General features: G+C 41.4%; 2 protein-coding genes across 4 annotated transcripts; one reads left to right on the top strand and one right to left on the bottom strand.

The window, feature by feature from the left end:
- Positions 1-218: 218 nt before the first annotated feature.
- On the top strand, positions 219-8230 carry foxj2 (forkhead box J2). 2 transcript variants are annotated; one of them, XM_083891293.1, is made up of 10 exons: positions 219-364; positions 666-1034; positions 1138-1212; positions 1302-1394; positions 2624-2776; positions 2860-3301; positions 3744-3893; positions 3991-4092; positions 4287-4628; positions 6367-8230. In XM_083891293.1, the coding sequence occupies exons 2-10, from the start codon at positions 693-695 to the stop codon at positions 6474-6476; spliced, it is 1809 nt and encodes a 602-aa protein (XP_083747419.1). In that variant the 5' UTR covers positions 219-364; positions 666-692; the 3' UTR covers positions 6477-8230. The 2 variants fall into 2 exon arrangements, with proteins under 2 accessions (XP_083747419.1, XP_083747418.1); XM_083891292.1 differs by having other exon boundaries at positions 3991-4131.
- Positions 8231-8241: 11 nt separating this feature from the next.
- epn1a (epsin 1a) lies at positions 8242-20250 on the bottom strand. 2 transcript variants are annotated; one of them, XM_083891271.1, is made up of 12 exons: positions 20207-20250; positions 17093-17253; positions 16890-16991; positions 16398-16556; positions 15662-15790; positions 15229-15349; positions 14183-14340; positions 12485-12568; positions 11392-11692; positions 9693-9857; positions 9221-9463; positions 8242-8920 (listed from the first exon to the last, which is right to left on the bottom strand). In XM_083891271.1, the coding sequence occupies exons 3-12, from the start codon at positions 16956-16958 to the stop codon at positions 8460-8462; spliced, it is 1890 nt and encodes a 629-aa protein (XP_083747397.1). In that variant the 5' UTR covers positions 16959-16991; positions 17093-17253; positions 20207-20250; the 3' UTR covers positions 8242-8459. The 2 variants fall into 2 exon arrangements, with proteins under 2 accessions (XP_083747397.1, XP_083747398.1); XM_083891272.1 differs by lacking the exon at positions 20207-20250 and adding an exon at positions 19079-19128.
- Between the last annotated feature and the right edge of the window lie 3790 nt (positions 20251-24040).

Genomic DNA, 24040 nt, shown 5'->3' with positions numbered 1-24040 from the left:
ACAACTGCTGGTGAAGCTTGCAAGAGGCGGGACCAGCTCACAGAGGCGGTTCCACAAACGGTGAGGTCACGGAGGAGGAGGAGTGAGTTACGTCATTGTGGTACAGTCAGAAAGGGAGGGGGGGAGGACACAGGGAGGGAGAGAAAAAGGAAGCTCTCGGATAAGTTTTTGTGTATATTACTCCAAAGATACACAAACTTTCACAAGCCGGAGGTATGGTTTGAGGCCCTTTTTCCGGATCAACATGCCGAAGGGAGGAATCTGAAGAGCACAGGGGGAAACGGTTTATCTGCAGTTGTGCACAGCTGATGACATCAAATATTAACACTTTCTAAGGCCTTGGGCCTCGAGTGGCTACAGATTGGTAAGCAAGTCATTCTTCCTCAGAAATCAGATTGTAGGAGGCACGTTACTCTGTTGACTCAGTCATGCAAAAAGTCTTAGTTTGTGATGAGGTAGATTACAGAGCGGTACAAAGTATCTCGTCTGTGGACTTTTTACTGATTGGTATTTGACAGTGACTGGAAGTACAGGAACAGCATGGTTGACAGTATTACAGCAACACGTCAAAGTGACTACTGTGGCATTTCTCTGTTCAAAAGTAAACAAAGGTAAAAAAAAGGCATTTTGATCCAGCACCTCTTCTTCTTCTTCTGATCCTTCAGACCTCGGACAGACAAAAAGCAGAGACGATGTCCTCTGACTTGGACTCCAGTCTCACGAGTATCGACTGGCTGCCTCGGCTGGGAATCAGCAGCCTGCGCTCGGGGAAAGAGAGAGGAGGTGGAGGTGGAGGTGGAGGTGGAGGAGAGAGGGACAAGAAGAAAGACAGAGTGAGGGAGAGAGTGGATTTCCTCCCCTCTGTGCAGGACCCCTCCCCTTCAAACTCTAAAGGGAAGCCCCCTCACAGCTACGCCACTCTCATTGCCATGGCGATAGCAGCTGCACCTGAGAGGAAGTTGAGTTTGAATGACATCTACACCTGGATCAGTGACACTTTCCCGTACTACAGCCGAGCAGGCCGCGGATGGAAGGTGACGTTTAAAGTAGTAGCAACATAATCGTTAGTTACTAAACACCATGTGCTTAAAAACAGTGACTGTGACTGTGACTGTGTTCTGTCGTTGTCGTTACCAGAACTCCATCCGACACAATCTGTCCCTGAATAAATGCTTCAGGAAAGTTCCTCGGCCGCAGAATGACCCCGGCAAGGTGAATTTCTCTCTACACACTGTTGTCGTGCACATAGATGTGCTTTTGTTAGAATGAGCGCGTTAAGGTTCCTTGTGCTGTATTTGCAGGGTTCCTACTGGACGATGGATGGACCGACAGAGGGGAATCAAGCGAGGGCTCCTAAACGTCCATATCCAGAGGAGGAGGAGGAGGAGCAGGATGTACGTGTTATCACTGATTCTACTGTATATTTAACCAGCAAATAAGTGTGAAGAAATAACATTTTACTCACTGCAAGGTTGGCTTTTTGGTACTTAATAGATTTAAGTTATATAGTGCATTTAAAATGCTTCTTTACATGGGATTAATAATAGAAGAAACCAAATCTCAGCGTCCGGAGGCAGAGTTAATAGTTGTTAAATACTCACAGACAGACACACTCGTTTTAATTTATTACTAAACTATTTTCTTACCTTTCCCTCGTGATATTTGACTATTCAGGCTTTTCTTGAGTTTTTGCGTTTTTTTTGGTTTTGTGTTAGTAACAGCTTTAAAACTCTGGCAGTTCTCATAAGATCGACTCTCTGTGAAAGAAAACGGCGACCTTGAGTTTGCTGGACAGACAATGAACTTGTTTTTGTTCTCATTATTTTCACCTGAGTGGTAGTTTAAAATAGGTAAACTTTACTTTAACTTATCTCTAAAGCGGACCTGCACCGGAAGTTCCACCGGAATGTTTTTTTGGTGTTTATCTGCGACATTACCTCGTTTATGAAGCCCTGAATGTTCGAAACAAACAGTTCAGCCATTTCTGAGAGATCTCTGTAAAAAACCCGGTCCGGTTACGTAAACACCGGTTCTCCTGAACAGCAGATCCTCCTGCTCCGGGCACTAGTCCGGGCACATCCGGTTGCGTACATTGAACCGCAGAAGAAGAATAACGTCCGTTGTGGAGGTGTTTCACGAGCGACAGTGTCTTCTGACTCTGGGTCAAAGTCATAAAAGGGACTGCGGCGGGGAGTCGTGACGAAACTATTTTTTAAACACTGTTAAAACAATGTTTTGATAATGAGTAGCAGTGCATCCACCGTTCCAGAGGGGGGAGCTGCGCTTCTGAGAGCGGGTGTGCTAATTATGTCACTTCCGGGTATTGGCCAATGGCAAGACAGTTGGGAAGGCTCTACGCTGGCTGGCCAATCACAACACAGTCTGTCTTCTGGGTGTGAGATTTCAGTCTGAAACGCCGCGGCTGAGGAGAGCGTCAGTAAGGAGAGATTTCTATCGGCTCGTTTACAGCAACTAGGAGGTTTTTGACCATAAAAACAAGTTAATGTATGTAAGTAGACCTCCATAACTCACATATATGTGCAACAGGACCACTCTATGGGAGCTTTAAATAATAAAGCATGATAATAATATTTGAATATTCTAATACTGTTTCCTCTCACAGGCTCCAGAATATCCACAGTCTGACAGAGGAGCCTCTCCTCATCAACCCCAGCCGACCTCCCACTCAGAGCGCCAGCTTCTTCACGCTGAGCCACTGAACGCCATCGAGCAACAATCGCCCCAGTCCGTCTCCCTCTCTCCTCCCCCATGCAAGGTGAACCTTATCGTCTCCTAACACCGCCTGTAAATGAAGTGAACGGCAGGACAACGGCTGACTTTTGTCTTTCATTTTCACAGCAACCATCCCCGTACATGCCGAGTCCAGCTTCGAGTCTCCCCGACACTCGTCCATCCGTCCTTCCTTCGGCTGAGCTCCCATCTGCCGTCTCTGCGTCCTCCATTCATTCTGTCCCTCTCGCACATCCACCCACTCCCAACGCCTCTGTCACACCTCTGTCCGCCGCCGCGTCCTCTTACTCTGTCGCTGCCGTGTCTTTTCACGCCAATTCAGGACACGTGTCTGTCTCCACTTTCTCCTGCGCTCCTACCATGGCGCATGCGCCTGTTTGCACTGTGACAGGCCCCACTCACCCCACTCACCTGAATTACCCGACTCACCCAATCAATGCTTCCACTGATCCTCCGCTGCGTTTCAGCTTTGACGAGATGAATTTACCAGACTTGTATACATCTTTCAAGTCTCTCGTCAGGACTATGCGTGAGAGAGGAGGCTCACAGTGTGAGTATGATGCACAGCTGCTTTAATTACCCATCACATATTGCAGGGGTGTCAAACTCATTTTCACTGAGGGCCACATCAGCATAATGGTTACTAAATGGAACCAAATATAATGTAAAATTAAGGTAACTACTCCGTAACATATTGCTAAATAACATTCTGTATTTATTACTTATTCAAGTTACAAATATGATGCATTATAGATGTAACCCGGTCCGTGATGGCGATGCCGTCACTTTGCGGGTAACGCAATCACCGTGCATTGTGGGAAATGTAGTTTATGGTCAACGCACGCCTTAAAGCAGCATAGACCAATTAACCGCTCACGGGCCACATAAAATGACACGTCGGGCCACATCTGGCCCCCGGGCCTTGAGTTTGACACATGTGACTTATTGCATGCATTATAAACGCCAACTGAGATTTTCCCTTTTCTTTTCAGCGGACGTTGTCCCTCTGGCTCTCCCAAACAATGACACTACCCCACTCCACACTCCAACTCTACTGCCACTGTCCCCTCACCCTGCACCACCGCCCGCTCCACCTCCACCACCACCGGCTGCAGCACCTGCACACCCACCTTCACAGTGCAGTGAGTCTCACATTACTGCATTATTATTAATAACGGCAACATTAACATTAACATGCGCTTCACTTTCTAACGTTTCCTCCCTCTGCTTTCACTTCAGCGCTGCCTCCTGACTGGTTCAGTAACCCAGAATCCCTGAGGGAGAGCTTCCGCATTGCCAGCAATCTAGACTGGGCGAACATAGACCTCTCCAATCACCCAGGTCTGGACTCTTTACCACAGTCTTGCAACACCATTTCAGGTCCAGCACTATTTTGGTCACTGAATGTTTGATTTTAACCTTGATACCCTACATCAACAACTTGAACCATGTCATTGTTTGTTATCCTTTTTTTTTTTCCATATGACTAAAGACACTAGAAACGGGTGTTAAATGTCTCTCATTGTCTGTATCAGACCTGCTGGAGAGCATGCGGCAGGCGGAGCTCTGTGACTGGGCCCTGGACCCTACGCTCTTCACCTCCCTCTGTGACTCTCTGAACCGCTTCTTCACTCAGAAAGGCATGATCACCTCTGGCAACAACTCCCCAGTCGCCCTCGGTACGCCTCACACCTTACCAGCTGCACCTTTCACCCACAATCCACCTCCGACCCTCGCCAGCCTCATTCACCCCTCACCCCTGCCATACCCTCCCACGTTTCACCCCGCCAACGGAGCACAGCCGCCACGCAGAGCTCTGCACATGCAGGCACCAGGCCTCCAAAGGCCGCAGCTAACTCACCCGCCAAACACAACCGGTAAGTCCAAATAGTTTTTAGCCATCACTGCAATTGAACGCAGCACGGCTCGTGGAATTCTTGGCACCGAATGGCGAGACTGCAGATTGTGAGATGAAATGGAGGCCTCCTCCGCTCACGTTTGGGAAATAAGGCAGTCGCTGCACACTAGGAAAGATGTCATTCCACTTCTTTTGTGTAGTAAACTTACATAAATACATACAAAACACACACACACTATGGCTGGTTTGTCTATTTAGGCTGCTGAAGGAAACACTGTGGCACAAAATGGTGGCCTCCGTAAAGCAAGGCCCATATAGTGTACATATACATATATAAACAAATCACTTATTCTAAGGAGTTGTTATTTATGAGTGATTCGCAGGAAAATGCTGAATATGTGGCCTCAGAATAAGTTTAAGTTAAGTTAGTTACAGATTTCCAACTTGGCTTGTTCATCTCACGCTGTCGAAATTCCTTTTTAATTCCAGCTTTTATATAATTGTTTTTTTTCTGTAAGATATTTTTTACGGCCACTTCAAGTCTTTACTTGTCGGGACTCTTTGTATCGTGACGGGGAGAGAGGGGGCACATGGCAAAGAGAGGGCAGCTCTCAGGCACTTTCAAGTATTTCAACACACAAGCTGCTTGAATAGCAGCATAACAGCAGAAAAGTTTAATATACAGGAATATGGCTGAATTATTATTATCCACAATATTTTCATGGTATCCCATGTGGTTATGCTCCACCATGTATTGCATGATGTACAAAATATCACGAATCAGACGTTGGACGTGACAGTTATAGGCTTGATGAAAGCAAACCTTTCAGTTGCTTAGCCGTCAGCCACAACAGTAGTCTTATTCCTGTGAGAGAAAAGTCTACTCTTCAGCCAGCTTTAAGTTTAATTTCAAGGTTCCCTCACTAGATACCAAGGCACCAGACAACTAACCATATGTATCAGACCTGGCACACTGCCTCACTGTTCAGATGTCAGGCATCGTCTCAGTTCTCCTCAGATCTGAGCTGTCTTCAAAAAAATCTTTCAACTTAACTCATCACCGACTCAGAGGTTCCATCATAGGTCGTCTCACCTGGAAAAGATCTGTATCAATTCCAACTGGGATACAAGTTGAAGAATTAAAGGTGCATAATAAATAATAAATAATAATAAATCTAAAGCAACTGGCCATAAAATCTTTTTGTCACAGAGACTCAGGCATAATGTTCATATAACAAACTGAACTCACCAACAACAACAGTACAGACAAAATATTTGCATTAAAGAAAAATATTTTGCAGACTGCAAATCATGTTTATGTTTTGAAATCATGTTTTGGCGTCATGTGGCGCCACCTACCGCCGTCTACCAGTCATTGCAGTCAGTAGAGTCTCAGCTGCCGAGCAACCACGGGTTGCCAGTTACGTCAGAAAACGAAACCTAAAAGAAGAGAGAAAGAATTTGAATGTCGTAACCTTTTTTGGCCACATTCTTACATATGGCACCTTTAAGTAAAGTAAATGTCATGTTAATACTTTTACTTTACTTTAATTTTGCAGAATGCAAATGTTTTGGCAAGTGGCGCCACCTACCGCCGTCTACCAATCATTGCAGGCAGTAGAGTCTCAGACACGGGTTGCCAGTTACGTCAGAAAATGAAACCTTAAAGAAGAGAGAAAGAATTTGAATGTCGTAACCTTTTTTGGCCACATTCTTACATATGGCACCTTTAAACCCGATTCCTTGTTCTGTCTCAGCTGGAATGCAATCTCCGTCTACGACGCCGCGACAGCGTCCTCCGTTAAAGAATCTGCACAGCAACAGCGAGGAGATCCAGGACGACTTTGACTGGGACACTCTCGTTTGACCTTCGCCGTCTCAGTAGAGAGAGAAACACTGAACACAGAACTCCTCACAGAGATGGGACCCTTTGCTGCCATGTACACTAAGCTCTATGCAGAGGCTGCCTCACTGGTGTGTAGGTCTGGGATCATGTTATGTCACATGACTGAATGCTGTATTTCAAAGTTGACATTGTAAGTCTTTTTTCCCACCTGTATTCAAATTCATATGCTGTAAGTTTTGTTTAGCTTCTCTTCTGCAGGTAATTGGCAGGGTGTTATTTACTCATGGACTGTAGTTTAATTATTAACATATACAATTTAAAAAAAAAAAGTGTATTCTTGTCACATGGGATGACATTATGGGATATAAACAAGCATTATCTACATACAGAGCGCAAGCATGAAACCAGCCAAACACATGTACTCTGTGTTTTAATTTTATTTCATAAATTTCTTTTGATTTTTTCTTTCTTTTTTTTACCATTTTACTTTGCAAATGTGAATGTTCACAGTCGACACCACACAAAATTCAACCTTACCCAATAAAAGAGATATTTTTTTCTTTTCTTGTCGATATAAAATAACAATAAATTCATCTAACTAAATTAAAAGAACAGCATGGAGCATGTTGTCAAGTCCCTGTTTTTGTTTTCTTTCATTCACTGAAATATTGTCTTTTCCAATTTTCTTTCTTTGAAGAAGCATCATCAGTAGCTCTCCTTTCCTGAAGGAAGGAAGGATGAAACACAAGGGCATCGGTGAACGGTGAAACCTGTGCGCCAGGGATTCCACTTTGAAATGTTGTGACTGGACAAGAATAAACCAAATGTTTTTTCAGACAGAAAAAAAAAAAAATCCCAAAACCTTTAAGGTTGGCAGAGAAATGTGTGACCCTTACACTACCGCATATGAAATCCCAACATTACATAATATTAATACAAGTGACATTTCTTTTTTTTTTAAAAACTAAAAATATGGATGTCATTTTCTTCCTTTCCGAGTCACTGAATTAAGATCGGACAGATACATATACACAGAAACGGGTGTCTGCACTGTTATTTGCATACTTTCACACTCACAAAAAAGCATTCATGTCGTCATTCCCCATGTTCACACATACAAATGCACACACACACTCACAATTACTCACTCAAACATCCAACATTTTTCCACATCAGATCAATGATGTCAGAGCTCTCTTTAGTTTTCTAAAAATAATCAGGAGGAAAACAAGAAAATAAGCTTTCGATTTCAATGGCATGATGTCTGATTTTCCTTGTTTAGCTGTTCCCAAAAATTGGAAAAAAAAAAAATTATAATAATTACATTTAACATTAAATTAAATTAAAAATCAAATAGTTGAAAGTATTTGACCATGTTGTGCCTGAAATGTTAATGCAGGTGTTTCAGTCCATATCTCATCTGGAGTGAAAATCCTTCCTCATGCACTCGCTCGCTCGGCGTCAGTGATACAGTGTTTGTTTTCATTCTAGAGGGAGATACAGAGGAGGAGGGAGGTTCAACAGTTTGTGTGTTCAGTTTGTTAGTGGCTATGTCCCCTCTCCCTCCAGCTCTCTCTCTCTCTCTCTCTCTCTCTCTCAGTATTAGAACACTACTGAAAACACCTCCTGCTTTCACAGACGTTCTCTCATTTCATATAGGACTGGAAAAAAAACATGAACGACAATACAGAACAGAAAATGATTAAAACAAAAATAAATAGATCTCTATTTCCCACCCCAAAATAACCCACAATGAAATGAAATCAAAAGACCAAAATCCAGAAAATGATCCTGAAATGAAATAATGCTTTTGAAAGGAAAAGAAATTCAGGTATTTTTTTTTTGTTTTGTTTTTGTCTTTTCTTTTCTTGAAATATAGAGATGTAAATATTCTTTTCTTTTTGGACACAAAGTGTGTTGATGGGGGATGAATGGAGGGGGGGGGGGGCAGCAGATACGACAGAAGACGGTGAAACAGGTGAGCTAAGGAGTGGTGACACTTCCTCAAAGAAGAAAAGGGTTGGTGCTCGCTCCCGTTGTCCCTCCACCTCCCACTGATCCCCCCGCACCCATCACTCCTCCAGGTCCAGTGGGCCCACCCAAAATCAGCTGTGGAGGTCCTCCGGACCCCAACAGAGCCGAGCCTGGGGGCGCCATGGGTGAGAGAGCGCTGTAGGGGATGCTCATGGGAGTGGCCTGCATCATGCCCAGGCCCATTCCTGGAGCCCCCATACCCATGCTCATTGGCCCCATCCCCATTCCTGGTTGCACCATGCCCAGCATGGGATTGGGAGGCACGGGACTGGTGCGGAGGGCGCTCAGGCCGAGCGACGAGGGCTGAGGTGAAATGGAGGCCATGGGCGGGGCCACGCCAAATGGGTTGGTGGAGGCAGGTGTTGGAGAAACCCCCCTACTTGAGATGGTGCTTCCCGGAGTCACTGCCATGCCAGGAGCCGGAGATGAGCCTGAGGGTCAAAGGCAATGGAGGACATGTTACAACGTGAGTCACGGGAGAATATCTGAGTATCACCAATATACTTTCTTCATGACATTAAATAAACTTCTGACAATTGACATTGGCATCATTCACTAAGTTGACACATTTCTATTCTCATATACTTGATAAACACACTGCTAACTAAGTAACTAAAACTTTTCTGTTTTCCATCCATATCCAATTTTGTTTCCTTATTGAGAGGGTGTTGATTCCAATTCAAATTACTTTGCTGTCGTTACAGACGGTCAAATCCACAGCCGTGACTAACCTCTGTTTTGGAGGAAAGGATTGTGCGCTGAAGAAGAAGAGATGGAAGGAGGCGGTGGCTGTTTAGGTTTGGGTTTAGACGACACCAGAGAATCGAGATCTACCAGCGCTGCATTTGGGCCGAGGAAGGACTCGGGCGTTTTACGAACGGGAAGGGACGAATCGAGAGACGTCAGGTCGAAGGGCACCGGGGAACCTGAGCTGTCACAACCCGTCACCAAGGATCCTCGTCGCTCTGGGTCTCCTGGTGGTGTGGAATAAAGGAAGAACAAAAACGGCAAGTCAGGCACCGAAAGATAAATGTTAACGAACGTAATACAATATGAAATTACAACAGAGGAAGATGAAATGTAGGACAAGACAACTGTTCTGTGAGCATGCACTTGACAAGTCTGTAGCTTTATGTATTTACTATGACATTGTACCAATACCTTGGTGTTTGTGAGTCCATGTAGCGTTAAGTGTGAATGTACCTGTGCCATTAGTATGTCTGGCGTTGGCACTCCAGATGTCGGAGGTGACAAGGTCAGAGGCAGGGAGTGGCCCGTCCCTTGCCCAGGGGTCTACTGGCCCCCCCGAGGAAGAAGTGCTGGGAGGTATTGAGGGGCCCCAGGGGTCGGCACTTGGGGGTGTCACAGCTACAGGGGAGGGGAGGAGACGGGGAGGGGGTTAACACGGCACCTTACAGGTACAACTCATAATAAGGAAAGAGCAGGAGGCTGGGCTGGGATTCAACAGTGCCGTTTCTCTCCTTCACCTTGCAATATCACTTGTTTGACAAAAAACTGGTAGAAGAGGATTTGTCTACAATGTTATTTAATATATTAAGCTAAGCGAAGGTAAAGGAAAAATATTACGAAGCATCCCATATATTAAAAATGGCACAAAAGGGAAAGAGAAGAGAAAGCTCTGGTTGAGACACAGCCACAGACAGTCCTTAGTAGAAACAGGAGGATAAAATCCCTGATTTAGACACAGAGGTAAAATGGATTTCGCATGCTTGCTTTCCTCATAACAAAAAGTAAGCATGTGAGTGGATGAAAATGTAACAGGGATGATGTGTTGACAGGAAATGGGATGGTGGAGTGACAAAGAGTAAGAGTCTTCATGCCTCTTTTCATCCACAGAGCAGGACATGATGCTTTTCACACACTCATATCATAATGACATTCCCACCAACCAAAGACCTGGGTCATTGTCTCCGTCTTCAGTGTCCACAGATCACTGCTTCACATTTCTACTTGCGCATACATGGCCACGGTTTCATTCATGCTATAATGAGGGCCAGGAGTCGTTCACCAAGAGTTTACGCTCATTTTTATGTATTCTTTAGACATTAAAGCTCCCATCGCACATATAAGTGAGTCATGGAGGTCTACTTATATAAATTCACTTGTTTTTATGGTCAAAAACCTCGTAGTTGCTGCAAACGAGCCGACCGAAATCTCACTACCGGAAGACGGATTGCGTTGTGATTGGCCAGCCAGCGAGAGATTTCCCAACTGTGAAGAATGGCTTCTTCACGACTCCCCGCTGTAGTCTCATTGACTCAGAGTCAGATCCAGAGTCAGAAGACACTGTCGCAAGTGAAACACCTCCACAACGGACTTTCTTCTTCTGTGGTTCAATGTATGCAACCGGATGTGCTCGGATCAGGAGGATGCTGTTCAGGAGACAGGATCCTTACGTCACACTCCAGGCTTTTTCATACCGCTTGCAGAGCCAGAGATTACAATAAAACCCAACGTTCTCAGCAAGTGGCTGATCGGTTTGTTTCGAAACTTTAGGGCTTCATAAGCGAGGTAATGGCGCAGATACACACCAAAAAACAGCGTTAATTGGAAATTCCGGTCTATGGGAGCTTTAAGTTGTAAATATTTGGGGACTTGTAGATATTCTCACATGATTTCAAGCAAGTTTCCAAGACTACTGTTTTCTTCGTTTTTTCTTTTGACCAAAACAAAAGTGGAGTGTGTTGTGCTGCAGAGAGCATGCACTGTTGGCACCCACAGTCTGCGAGGACTCGCACTATAGAGGTGGGAGTCGGCAGGGACCACCAATGAAATGGTGATAACAAATTCACATCACGCTGACCCTAGCAGACACGTGGACTGGACACAGAAAGTATGACCCAGGCCTTATTGGTATGTGACCAGCGCTGCAGCGGTGTACCTGAGCTTCCCCAAGGGTCCACATTGTTAACTTTGTTGGATGTTTCTCCCCACGGGTCTGGAGGCGGAGCTATAGTAGGAGGAGCTCCCCCACCCCAAGGGTCAGAGCTTGTAGGAGATGCTGGTGAAGCTACGCCCCATGGATCTGAAGGTGCTGCACCCCACGGTCCAGATGCAGCAGGGGCAGGAACTGTGGGTGGGGGCGAGGGCCCGGCAGAGCCAACAGTGGCCACAGCAGCAGCAGCACCACCAGCAGCAGGGGCCCCCCAGGGGTCTGCAGCACCCAGCTCCATCAGAGCGCCCTGATCAAGACAATTATGGATTAAAAATCTGACTAAAAAGACTTAAGAAACTGATCTGAGGACAAAACCACGTCACATTCTGAGACTATGCCTGTGAGATGATGTGCACACCTGACACCTGTGTGTAACACAGTCACAACCGTAGAAGTTAGCACAGTTGTATCATTTTTACTCTGGTACCCCAAGGGAAGGCTACCAAAAATGGAACAGTTGGGGCTAGTTATTTTTGGTACCATTCCTAATGAAACCGCTAAAAAAATATGTCCCTTACCGTAATGAACCTTTATACTCAGTGGAAAAAGAGCTATAATAAACAATGGAGGAAATCCATCATATTGTTTTTGGGACATCTCTCTGTTAAAATTGGCAGGTTGGTTTAGTGTTTTTTCCAATTCCATTACCGTTGTCACCGAGAAACAACAACTCATCCAAGCAACAGCCTACAGTGTGTCTAGCTCCATTGTTTAGATGCTAGCCCACCGTGCCAGGTAGCCCAGCAGAACGGTGCCAAAATATGGGACAGACTAGATTGGTTATTTTGGTACTCTTCACATCTTTTGATAGCCGAAATATAAAAAACTGTAAGATATTAAACTGTACCAAACAGTTTTGCTTGGTGGAAACGGGTGTTTATTAACCCCTTTTAAACCCTCTCTTTAAGGCAGCAATTGATTCCATGTTGACTTTCAATAGAAATGTGCAAAAAGGGAATATTGGTGGATTGTTGTTTTGCTTTGTCTGTATGTCAGCAACAGAAGGAACAACACAGCTGGAACAGTACGGCACACACACCTCTTCTGGTTTCCCCTTCTCCCTCCTACTCTCTTCGAGTGCCATCTGCAGTCTCAGGTCATCGCCTCTGCGCAGTCGCTCTTCCTGCCAATAACACAAACCATGATATCAGCCACCTGAGACACAAAACCTCAGAAAGCAGAACACAGATTTAAGATCAGATTACATTCCAAAAGTCCAAAGAGGTGGAAAAAACTGCACAAATCCAACACTTAACAAGACCTCCCAAAAGATGGCAATATAGGTATTTTCTGCAATGTTACACAGAAAACAAATATATTCAGAAGCGATGTCCGATGTCATAAGGATACCAAAAAAAGAGTTAAAAAATAGCTCCAGTACCTGGAGTCAAAATAAAATCCATCTGATTTAGTTACCAATATCATCATCGTATAACCAGGGGTCTGCAACCTGCGGCTCTAGAGCCTCATGTGGCTCTTCAGCCCTTCTGTAGTGGCTCCTTCTCGCTTTGAAGAAAACAACTTTTCATGTTATTCACACTTTTTTTGTCAAATTAAAGGCGTAACTATAAGTGTTTTTGATATTTTGTCCATCACATCCAATTGTAAAAACCTCCCCTGAAAGCCATTAAAGTAATGCATACATGAAGAAGTTCACATTTGGAGTCCTGTCCATCCTTAGATCCATGTACTTAGGCCGGGCAGATTTCGTTCAGACATAAACTACATAAAATTGTACATAACATTTCATCTCAAAGTCGTTTTTCTACACTTTGGTTTGGTATCAAAATGCGACAAACTGTAATTCTTTAAATATAGTATATATGTGTAAAAACAACAACTTTACATGTGATTTTACCTTCATTTTAAGGCTCCAGAATAATTTTATTTGGGGGGAGAGGGGACAAAAATGGCTCTGTTCATTCTAAAGGTTGCAGACCCCTGGTCTAAACTAATAAAATGGTGCAGAGGGTGCAGGCCTCTGTCTTCTTGCATTAATTGGGTTAAATTAGTTAACACAGAAAAAGAGAGTTACAACAGGAGGAAAGTGTATGAGGTAAGAAAAAGAGTGCGTTTCATCTCAAGCGTACAGCTGCATGCATGCTATCAAAAGAGGGTGACGGGGAGGAAAGGATCATTAATGTTTATAAATCACTCAAGGTTTATCTCAGTTATGATAAATATGTCCCTGTGCCATGCAAATTCAACAATTAAACTTAATCAATTATTTGGGTGCTTGTAATTTTGAAGTTTAACACATCATTTCTAATTTCTAAAGCACCTACTTCACACGTATTGGCACAAGAACTTAGAACATTGATTTTTTTTTACTGAATTAACAGTACAGCGTAGCTGCAATCTGATGCACAGTTGTATCTTGAGGAAAATGATGCATGATGAAATGTATAGATTTTGTTTTGATTAATCAGGACTGGAATGTGCCGGAGAAATTGACAGAAACACAGATGGGTTGATGACCGGCTGACCAGTCAGCTGGGCACATTCTATGCCCCTGACCTTTTGGTGAATCTCTTTGCTCAGTGTCAATGCATAGCGGATCTCTGCATCCTCCAGAGGGTCCTTGCTAGTCTGGGGGAGGTTAGGGGGATTACACAGTGAGTGCAAATCTCGGTGTATCTACATGTATAGTGAATAATATCAGCAACATCCCTCTGTGAACATAGGTGCTGTAACTAATCATAGCTTTGTGCACCTCCAGTAGACTGCTTTGTCTTACCTGCTCTGCCTCTTCTTTACTCATAGCTAAAGCCAGCTGGAGCTGCAGATCTTCCTCTCCAGAGCTTTGTGGCCACGCCTGTTCAGGATCCGCACCTCCAGATTGGGAGCCTAGTGACAAGCTACCCCCCAGGCTGGGAGCTGAGGGAGCAGAGGAGGCTGGAGGAGAAGGGCGTGTCAAAGTGCAAGGGTAGTCATGATGAATTTCAAACTCAATAACAACACCAAGGAAAAGACTGCATACAAACAATTAAAATGCACATTTTTTTCTTTGCCAAAATATTTCAAATTGGCACTTTTTTCTAACGGCTTTTCAAAGGCCTTCAGCAGCAGCACTTGCCATGTTCAGCCGTGCAAATGAACGTCAACTAACATTCATGGGTTCAGCTGAGAAATGGAGAAGCTGTGTGTGACCGTCTGTCTTCAGCAGAGCTACAGTATGTGCAGTTTAGAAATGTTTTTTTTTATTTAATTCCCAAAAAAAAAACAAATGACTCGAAAAAATGTATTACATACCAGGCCTATACGTGGCGCTGTAGTGTTGCTACACCAAACCCGGTGAAGAATGCATTGTACAAACGTAAATAGAGCTCAATTTATAGTATATTTTGTCATACTATTTCTGTATAAAGTATACATTGCAATGTATACAATCACAGAGACCGAATGAAGAAAGCCAGGAAGGAAAATAAGTTACCGTATTGCCAAAAGACCAAACAATCTCCAAACACAAGAGAAAAACAACAATGACAAAGATAAGCAACAGCAAATTAAAGCAAAATAGATCATCATCGTTTTCCCCAAAGTAGCATATAGGGTGGCATTTTGAGATTTTCCCACTTTTCAAAAAATGTGTTTCAGTTCTCCCAAAACGCTGTTTCCATGTGGATAAAACACTCATAGGGTATTAAATAATATTGCAGATTCAACTTGACCTTTTTAGTATTGCTTAATATGTGTATCAACTTGTCAAAAACCTTAAATATAATATTGTCATTCTAAGCACTTGTTGAATGTGTGAAACACTGATTTGAGTGGCGTTCTCACCACTGGAAGTCTGAGCCATCTTCTCTTTGGTTTTGAGGGCGTGGATCCTCTCCTCTCTTAATCTCTCCTCATCTTTCAACAGTGTCACCAGCTGTTTGGCTTTCTCTCGCACATTAACCCCCTGAAAAACAACAAAAAGCATGACTCTGCACCAATTTACCACTGATAATATTAACTATTACAGAGACACATAACCTTTCTTTTACCACTGGAGTTAGTCAAGGTGTACACACAATTGTTGAGATCACAGTTTTATTGATCAAAAACCAATAAAAACTTGATCGCTGTAATATGTTGTTTGCACAAGTATCCTTGAATCCTTGAATGAACTACAAGCAGCATGTTTGAAAAAGTATGCAAGCATTCCACAGAGTGGACCTTACCCACTAACAACTCTCTTCACCCCTTTGTGGGCATGGGTGTGTTTGTGTACCTGGTCTTTGCCGTCCCTGTCGATATACTGGAAATCCTTGAGGGTCTGGACTGCATAAATGTTCTCTCGACACTGTTGGGCAACACGTTCTGAACCCGTCTTGATAAGGTACTCCATGAGAGTCATTGCCTGTAGAAAATACAAATCACAACCACTGAAACTACACAAAACGTCTGAATGCTGAGGTAGTGGAAATACAAACGTTAAAGTAGTTAACATGTCCCTTGTTAGTTTCCATATCCTTTCACAATCAAATATGCAGACAGCTTGTGCGCTACGGGACTCACAGAAAACCAAAATACTAAGCACTACACATTAGTGAAAATTACAAATAAAAATGTACAGCCTTAATAATGAATACATTAAAGCCAGCAACATGTAGGAAGTGTCTGGAATCACTCCCAAGCTTATTCATTGACTAAGTCTATAAAAACACCCACACACTTAACAGTCCTCCGGTTATGAGTGGTAAAATAGTTTCAGACACACTGGAAACATCATTATTGTAGTTTTACACTAAAACATTTAACACTGTGAAACTGTGGCAGGAAACTTCATCATAATCTCGTTTAAATGTCACACTTGGACACAACCAACAATAAATATAGTGCAGGACACTGTTAAGTAATTAAGAAGTGCATTTGTAATAATAGAATATATGCAACTCACTCCAAGAATGTACTGAAATAGCACTGTGATATGTCACAACAGGTAAACCCAACTTAAGCAGACGCACCTTGTACACATGTCTCCAGTTCTTGCCATGGTCATTGAGGCGCTTCCACACCATACTCATGATTTCTGAGAAGGCCACAACATTGTAGGTCAGATCAGCAATCTCTGACATCAGAGAGCTGCTGGGGCCCCATGGGTCATTGGACGTTGCCTCTCTAACCTGGACAATAGCATAGCAAGAGGCAAACTTTAACTTTTTCCCATTGAAACTCATGTCATAACACGTTGTTCAGCTCTATGTACCAATGCAGCCTCAATCACAGCACAAGCTGACAAATAATGAAAGAATAATCTAAATTAAATTAGCTCCAATTGTGTACAACATGGGGAAAGAGACAAGGTTGCTTCCAAGACATATTAGATTATCAGCAGCTACATAATATAATCTGTTTTGCAGAGATACAGTACATGTGATTCCATTAAGTCATGGACATATGGGAGGATGTAAAAGAGAGAAGAAGAAAAGCAAGATAAGCACAAAGGGATACTCAACCTTGATTTCAGCCTCTGAATAGTTGTGGACAATGTTCTTTACTTGTCGCCGTAGCGATGAGGTCGACATGGCAACAGTCTGACTGCCGAGTTCTGCTGCAATCTTAACATAGACGGAAAAGAAGAATTGTACATCATGGGCAAGATAATACAAACAGTATTCTGATGGTATCAACTGAGGAAGGCGGACAACGTTATGCACACCTGTTACACAAGAATGATCCAGAATAAGGGTCTCTCCTGTTGGTGTCTTTTGGTTTCTTTGTCGTGTGCACCACTCATTCATGGAGTGCTTTGTCTCAGCTGGTCTGGTTCTTCCTGTGGCAACATTGGTTCTCAAAACCACACACGCCGGGAGATGAAAACTATGGAGTGAGATTTAATTGAGGTTAAAAAATGAATTCAGATCATTGGGAGGTTACAGCTAGATCACATAATGCTCAGACTAATTCCAAGCATTTTTGTTTTTATTATTAAAGAAAAGAGAGAGAAAAAAAGACAAGGGAGATATTCAGAAGCAAGTCACATGATTTTGAGTTTGCCGATTCACACACGGTCGGTAATTTGATATGATATTTTATCCAACATATCAACGCAAAGGCTCATTAGCAAAGAAAAGTACTTTTATTTAAACATTTAAGAGAACAATAATGTAATCAAATTTAAATTAGAATTGATTTGTTTTTTTTTAAATAAACTTCAAGCAGCATGAACAGGCTGTTCCTGAAAAAAACATTTGTTCCTCACACTTCTATACACATAACATACAATAATACATCTCAAACTCATCCATTAAACTGTCTGTACATTCACTACCATGAAGGTAAATGCATGCATCAGTAGTACAAAAAAAATGTTCTAAACAGAAACTACTTTTTTAATGCTGTTGCTTTCCTCATAACAGCACTTATCATTTTAATTAATGCCAAGTAATAAAATTCATTACAGCACTATGTGCTTTTATCTGGAATTCACATTAGCAGGCTGCAAAACATCACAATCCTCACAGACTGTGAATTTACCCAGAAAGGTTGATCATATAACACTGTGTTATTTACTTTGAGGATGGGACATGGAGGATGGACCAAAATTATTCATAATAAAAAGCTGTGGGATGTACAGGGACATTTCAGAACATACAGTTCTCAAACCTTGAAGTAGCTGAGCTACAGCAAACTACTCCTGTTAGTTATTAACACTCAGCTACGTGTAAAGTGAGCACGTTATCAGACAAACTCGGATAAACATTGACTTATATAAATATTGAGCTCTGTTTTGCCATAATCTGAATTTGACAGATACTTTATGTCTCATGCATACGGTGTGATGGCAAAGGGAATTCGGGGGAATGATTACATTGGCACTGAACAAGATCCCCCAGAGTGTTCTGAGCAGTGTTTACACCAGAAACATCCTACAGCTGCTACAATACACATTTTCAGACCAAGCGTTCACATTTTTAGCACATTACAGAATTATACATTATTTGAAAAGTTGTCAGTTGTTATTTAAGCAATGTAAAAAAAAAAAAAAAATTGAAAGTAATTAATTGTTTTCATGTTTTAATTTAGTTTCCAACTTCATCAATCAGAATTAAATAAATTGACATATGTAGAGCTGAAACGATTAATCGATTACTAAATTAATCGGCAACTATTTTGATAATCGATAATCGGTTTGAAACTTTTTTCATGATTAAAACAAGAGTTCTGACTGTTTTAGCTTCTTAAGTGTGAATATTTTCTTAGTTTCTTTGCTCCACATAACAAAGAAATCATTAAAACTGAATCATTTTGGTTTGTGGACAAAACAAGACATTCAAGAACATCGTCATTTCCAGGTTTGACATTTTATGGACCAACCGATTCATCGATTCATCGAGTACGAAAATAATCGTTAGTTTATAATAAACTATATAATATATATATTATACTAATATTATGCTCTAGACATATGATCAGAGAATGTATGCAAGTGCAACATGACAAAAAGGGCAGACAAAGGTCACAGCTGTCCTGTGTACTTCTCAAGGGACTGAACTTAGCCTAACTTAGCGACGTTATTAACTGGCATAGATTTGTAGGTCAGAGAAATACGAGTCCATGTTGCATAAGTGAACTGAATATAGAGAAACCATTTGAAAATTCATTTCAGCGACTCCAGAAGCTCTCTATCTAAAGTTCAACTCACCAAGCAATCTTTGACAAGAGGCCCGAACATGTTGTCTGTGTCAGTCCTCCAATTAAATTATGTCTACGTTCAGACACCATGTTAGGGGAAAGAAATCAAGGTTTAATTATCCATGTAATAAAAGCGCTGAAACAAATCAGTGAAAGAACGCCAAATTTTCTAGCCTTGTCGTGTTCTTTGACGGACAGAACACGTATTTACATTAGCACACAGCGAGCTAAGGTTGAGCAACAATTATATGTTGTAGTAAACATCTGCAAAATCACAGTTACAGCATCGCTAACATATCCGAGTACATTGTGTCGCTTTATGTACTTCGCCAACTAGGCGAAGGGTTATCATTTCAACACATCTAATTCATTCATCTTGTCACTTGCATACATTGACGTTTCACAGCCAAATGTATGCACAACTGTAGATACACAACTGCAGCTTTCCCTGTCACACCTAACAAGTTAGCCACCTTAGGGTATGCTAACCACCAGATAGTAAATATGTTGACTTTCGTTATGCTATCTGACAAGCAGCTGATAAGTGGCGCTAGCAGAGTGCGTTAACAGGTACCCCATTACAACAGTGTTTACAAGAGCACACATGTGCCACAAAGTCTATATATATATGAATCACAAGTTTGACAGCATTCAGTAGACATAGTTAGCAGACTAAAGGTAGCTGTCATATAACCATGTTAGCTTACATTAGCACTTCGAAACCTATCCATTCTACCTAACCATTCTCACCTCAGCTAACAGTTGACTAGCACTTTGCTACCGGGGTCTGGGTAAAGTTTTAACGGGATTAGAGACGGGTGCAAGCTGGCCACGAATGAGCGAACCAACAGGCGTCCCAGCCACAGCAGTGTGTCCCACCGGACTAGAAACCAAGGTAACGGTTCCCTGACAGTTTGACTGAAATCACTTGCTGCTGCTAGAAAATATTAGCTAGCTAGCAGTTAGCTGGCTAGCTGCTACCACTTCGAAACTGGACAGCTACACCGTCTTACCCGTCACCAAGGACACGCCCTGCTTCAGGGCAAAGCGTAACACGCGCATCCAGGTAACCGGTAAAATGTCAAAAAAATATTCCCAAAGCACTGCAATAAATACCTAAATTAAAGTGTGTACTGACCCTGTTGTGGCTTGACTGTACGAGGAGATGGCCGAACTTCCGCTTCCGTTCTCGGCTACAGGAAAGACCGCACCCCCTGTAGCTTTGTTTCTCTGAGATGGTTGTAGTCTCATGAATTATGAACTAACAGTTCTGAAGTGGCAAAAAATAAACTCCTAACTAATAAAACACGATATCCGAGGCGTTGCGTTATTTTTGTTTAAATCCTCTGACACAAGTGTGTCATTTTGTCTTTACAAATCGGTCTGTCGTGAAGGATACACAAAAAAAAAAATCACACCTGAAGCACTCAAGATGAGAACAATTATTGATACTTTATTCAATTTACTACTTAATAGTTCAAACTTATGATCAATAAATCAAGCTTTATTATTCAAGAAAACGTAAAGTTGTTGACAAATTTTTAGATTTAGTGACAAGTTTCTTGTGGACAAATTTAAAGGTGCCATATGTAAGAATATGGCCCAATACTACATTCAAATTCAAAATACAGAGGTCTTTTAGGTGTCGTTTTATGATGTAACTGGCAACCCGTGGTTGCTCGGCAGCTGAGACTCTACTGACTGCAATGATTGGTAGACGGCGGTAGGTGGCGCCACATGCCAAAACATGATTTCAAAACAGTGAACAGTAATTAATTTTCGGTTTGATTTTTTGATTAATTTTTTTTCTGTTTTTCTGACAATTTTTTTTTCCAGTTTTTCTGAGTAATTTTTTTTCTGTTTTTCAGAGTAATTATTTTTCTGTTTTTCGGAGTCATTTTTTTTTCTGTTTTTCTGAGTATTTTTTTTTCTGTTTTTCTGAGTATTTTTTTTTCTGTTTTTCTGAGTAATTTTTTTTATAACAACATGGACGGCTTGTTTAGTTTAATCAAGTTTTACTTTGATCTGGGTTTAAGACACTGGGAGATAGATGGTATTATCATTAGTTTTTTGACTTAACGCAGGCACCTGAGGACTTTGCGGTTGTTCAGAAGGAAAGCCATCTGCTTGACATAGCAATCTTTCTCCAGGATCAGTTGAACAGATATGGCATGCTCCATGGATACAAGATTATGCATTTGAAATGCATTCAGGCTGGCTACGTGGTGACTCAAGAGACGATCAGGAGACTGCTGAAAATATAGCGTGTGTACCATAGCAAGAGTTCTCGATAATTCTGAAAAAAATAACTCTGAAAAACAGGGGAATAAAAATTTGCACGAAAAACAGAAAAAAATTACTCCGAAAAACAGGGGAAAAAAATTTGCACGAAAAACAGAAAAAAAATTTACTCTGAAAAACAGAAAAAAAAATTACTCAGAAAAACAGAAAAAAATTTTTGACAGAAAAACAAGGAAAAAATATAAGTCAGAAAAACAGAATTAAAAAAAAAAAAAAAATCAAACCGAAAATTAATTACTGAGAAAAACAGGAGTTTTTTTTTTCTTTTCAAGTGAATGCAATACGCTTCCGTATTAGACAGCTCCTCCAAGCTAAAAATTAAGATTTTCTTTCAATAGTCTTTGGAGTGGGAGAGTGGGTAGTTTTTATGCTTCAGTTTCCAGCTGGGAAAAGGTTGGTTAACAGTGAGTTAAAGCAACAAACATATTCTTAATATATCCAGAATAGCAACGGTGGTACACTTGGTACCTTGCTGGGCAAAGACAGTGTTGGAACTGTGTCAATACCTTACATAACCATACTTCAAAAACTATCATGAACTATCCCTTTCAAATTCATACACTGCTTATTCTTTTTCTCAGTTGACTTCTGTAATGTTGCATTACTGCCTCCTCAGTTACCGTCTCTCTGCCTTTCCCAGTAATGCTGTAGCCCACAGTGTCCACAGAGAGGCATCCTTGAACAAAACTCCAGCACCAGTGGGAATCGGAGGAGCTTTGTGCAAACGTGTGCCTCTCGTTTGGAACCATAAATAATACACAGTAAGCCCTTTAGATCAGAACAACACAGTAACAGCTGGCGTGCATGTGTGTTACAAGCTCCCCCTGTAATCCAGCATCACTTTATCCTTTTATCTTTGCCTCCTCTCCAGGGAGGAAGAAAACATTGCAGCATGACTCAAGCAAAGCATATAACTGAAATGGACACAGTTGTATTGCTTGGAAACGCTAATCTCTTGAAGAGCAAAACAAACAAACAAACAAACAGGTGATAAAAGCAAGCGTTAAAGCTATTTTGACAAGTGTGCTTCCGTTATGTCACAGAGAAACTTTGCAAAGAACTAATATTATGCTCTGTTCAAAGTGTTAAACGTCTTTTGCGGCTTTGTTTTGGCCATCATTTTGTTCCATTTGCCCCATTTTTCTTGTACCTAGAGCAGGGGTCTGCAACCTGCGGCTCTAGAGCCTCATGTGGCTCTTCAGCCCTTCTGTAGTGGCTCCTTCTCGCTTTGAAGAAAACAACTTTTCATGTTATTCACACTTTTTTTTGTCAAATTAAAGGCGTAACTATAAGTGTTTTTGATATTTTGTCCATCACATCCAATTGTCAAAACCTCCCCTGAAAGCCATTAAAGTAATGCATACATGAAGAAGTTCACATTTGGAGTCCTGTCCATCCTTAGATCCATGTACTTAGGCCAGGCAGATTTTTTTCAGACATAAACTACATAAAATTGTACATAACATTTCATCTCAAAGTCGTTTTTCTACACTTTGGAGGTTTGGTATCAAAATGCGACAAACTGTAATTCTTTAAATATAGTATATATGTGTAAAAACAACAACTTTACATGTGATTTTACCTTCATTTTAAGGATCAAATATGTTTTGTGGCTCCAGAATAATTTTTATTTGGGGGGAGAGGGGACAAAAATGGCTCTGTTCTTTCTAAAGGTTGCAGACCCCTGCTCTAGAGGATGATTTTGTGATAAACTGTTGATAAACAGTATGAGAAATGGAGATTGAAAGTCAGTGTCGATGATGATGATGATGGTGTCTTCTGCAGGTCATGGTTATTCAAAACATTTTGTACAAACTTGAAGATGTTTTCAGATTAGAAGAAACCTATTGATCTGCAAGAATCTTTACCGATCGTTCCCAGAAAATGGGTCAATGTGTGGAAGATTATTTGCCAAATAAATGTGCAGATTTTTTTTTCTTCTGTAATCCATTTGAGAACGGTGTGTTTGTGGTTTAAATAACATCAAATGAAGTTGATTCGGAAAATATCTATTCAAAATAATATTAGTCAGAGGAAAATTGTGCTCAAATGTGCTCTTGACATATAAATGTTGTGAAATGTTTCATTACCTTTGGAAAGTGGGTCCCCATATTAAAAGATTGGCAAACACTGATCCAAATAACCCTTGTTTCAGCAGAAGAACATCTCTAAACTCTCTCTGAATGATACCTTTTTCGTTTCTTCCAAACAGTTTCCCATCCATCCATTATCTACTGCTTTATCCTCCACCAGAGGGTAACGGGGGGTGCTGTGCCTACACTGTAAAAAATATCTGTAGATTTTACAGTTAAAAACTGTCAAACCATGACAGAAAAAGACCGTAAACTTAAAAAGACTATAATACAGTTTTTGTAACAGTGAATTACCGTAAATATATGTATTTCCCAAAACTGTAATTTTAGCATATTTTTCCTTATATAACAGTATTATTCTACTGTTAAATTATCCTATACTGTAGTAATTATGGAATTATCCCATAATATTTTTTAAGAGCCAAAACTGTATCTTTTGCAGGTTTTTTTTTTGTAAAAAATACATTTTATTAGTGTTAAACTTATTAACCATTGTGTTAATTACGCAAAACCTTTACTTATACAGTACTTTTACGTTAAATATATGGCAAGGCAGAGTTATTTATATGGTAGAATAT

This window comes from Microchirus variegatus (genome assembly GCF_963457635.1).
Source record: "Microchirus variegatus genome assembly, chromosome: 1".
Classification (NCBI taxonomy): Eukaryota; Metazoa; Chordata; class Actinopteri; order Pleuronectiformes; family Soleidae; genus Microchirus; species Microchirus variegatus.
The sequence above is the reverse complement of the archived record's forward strand: the minus strand, read 5'-3'. Positions and strand labels throughout refer to the sequence as shown.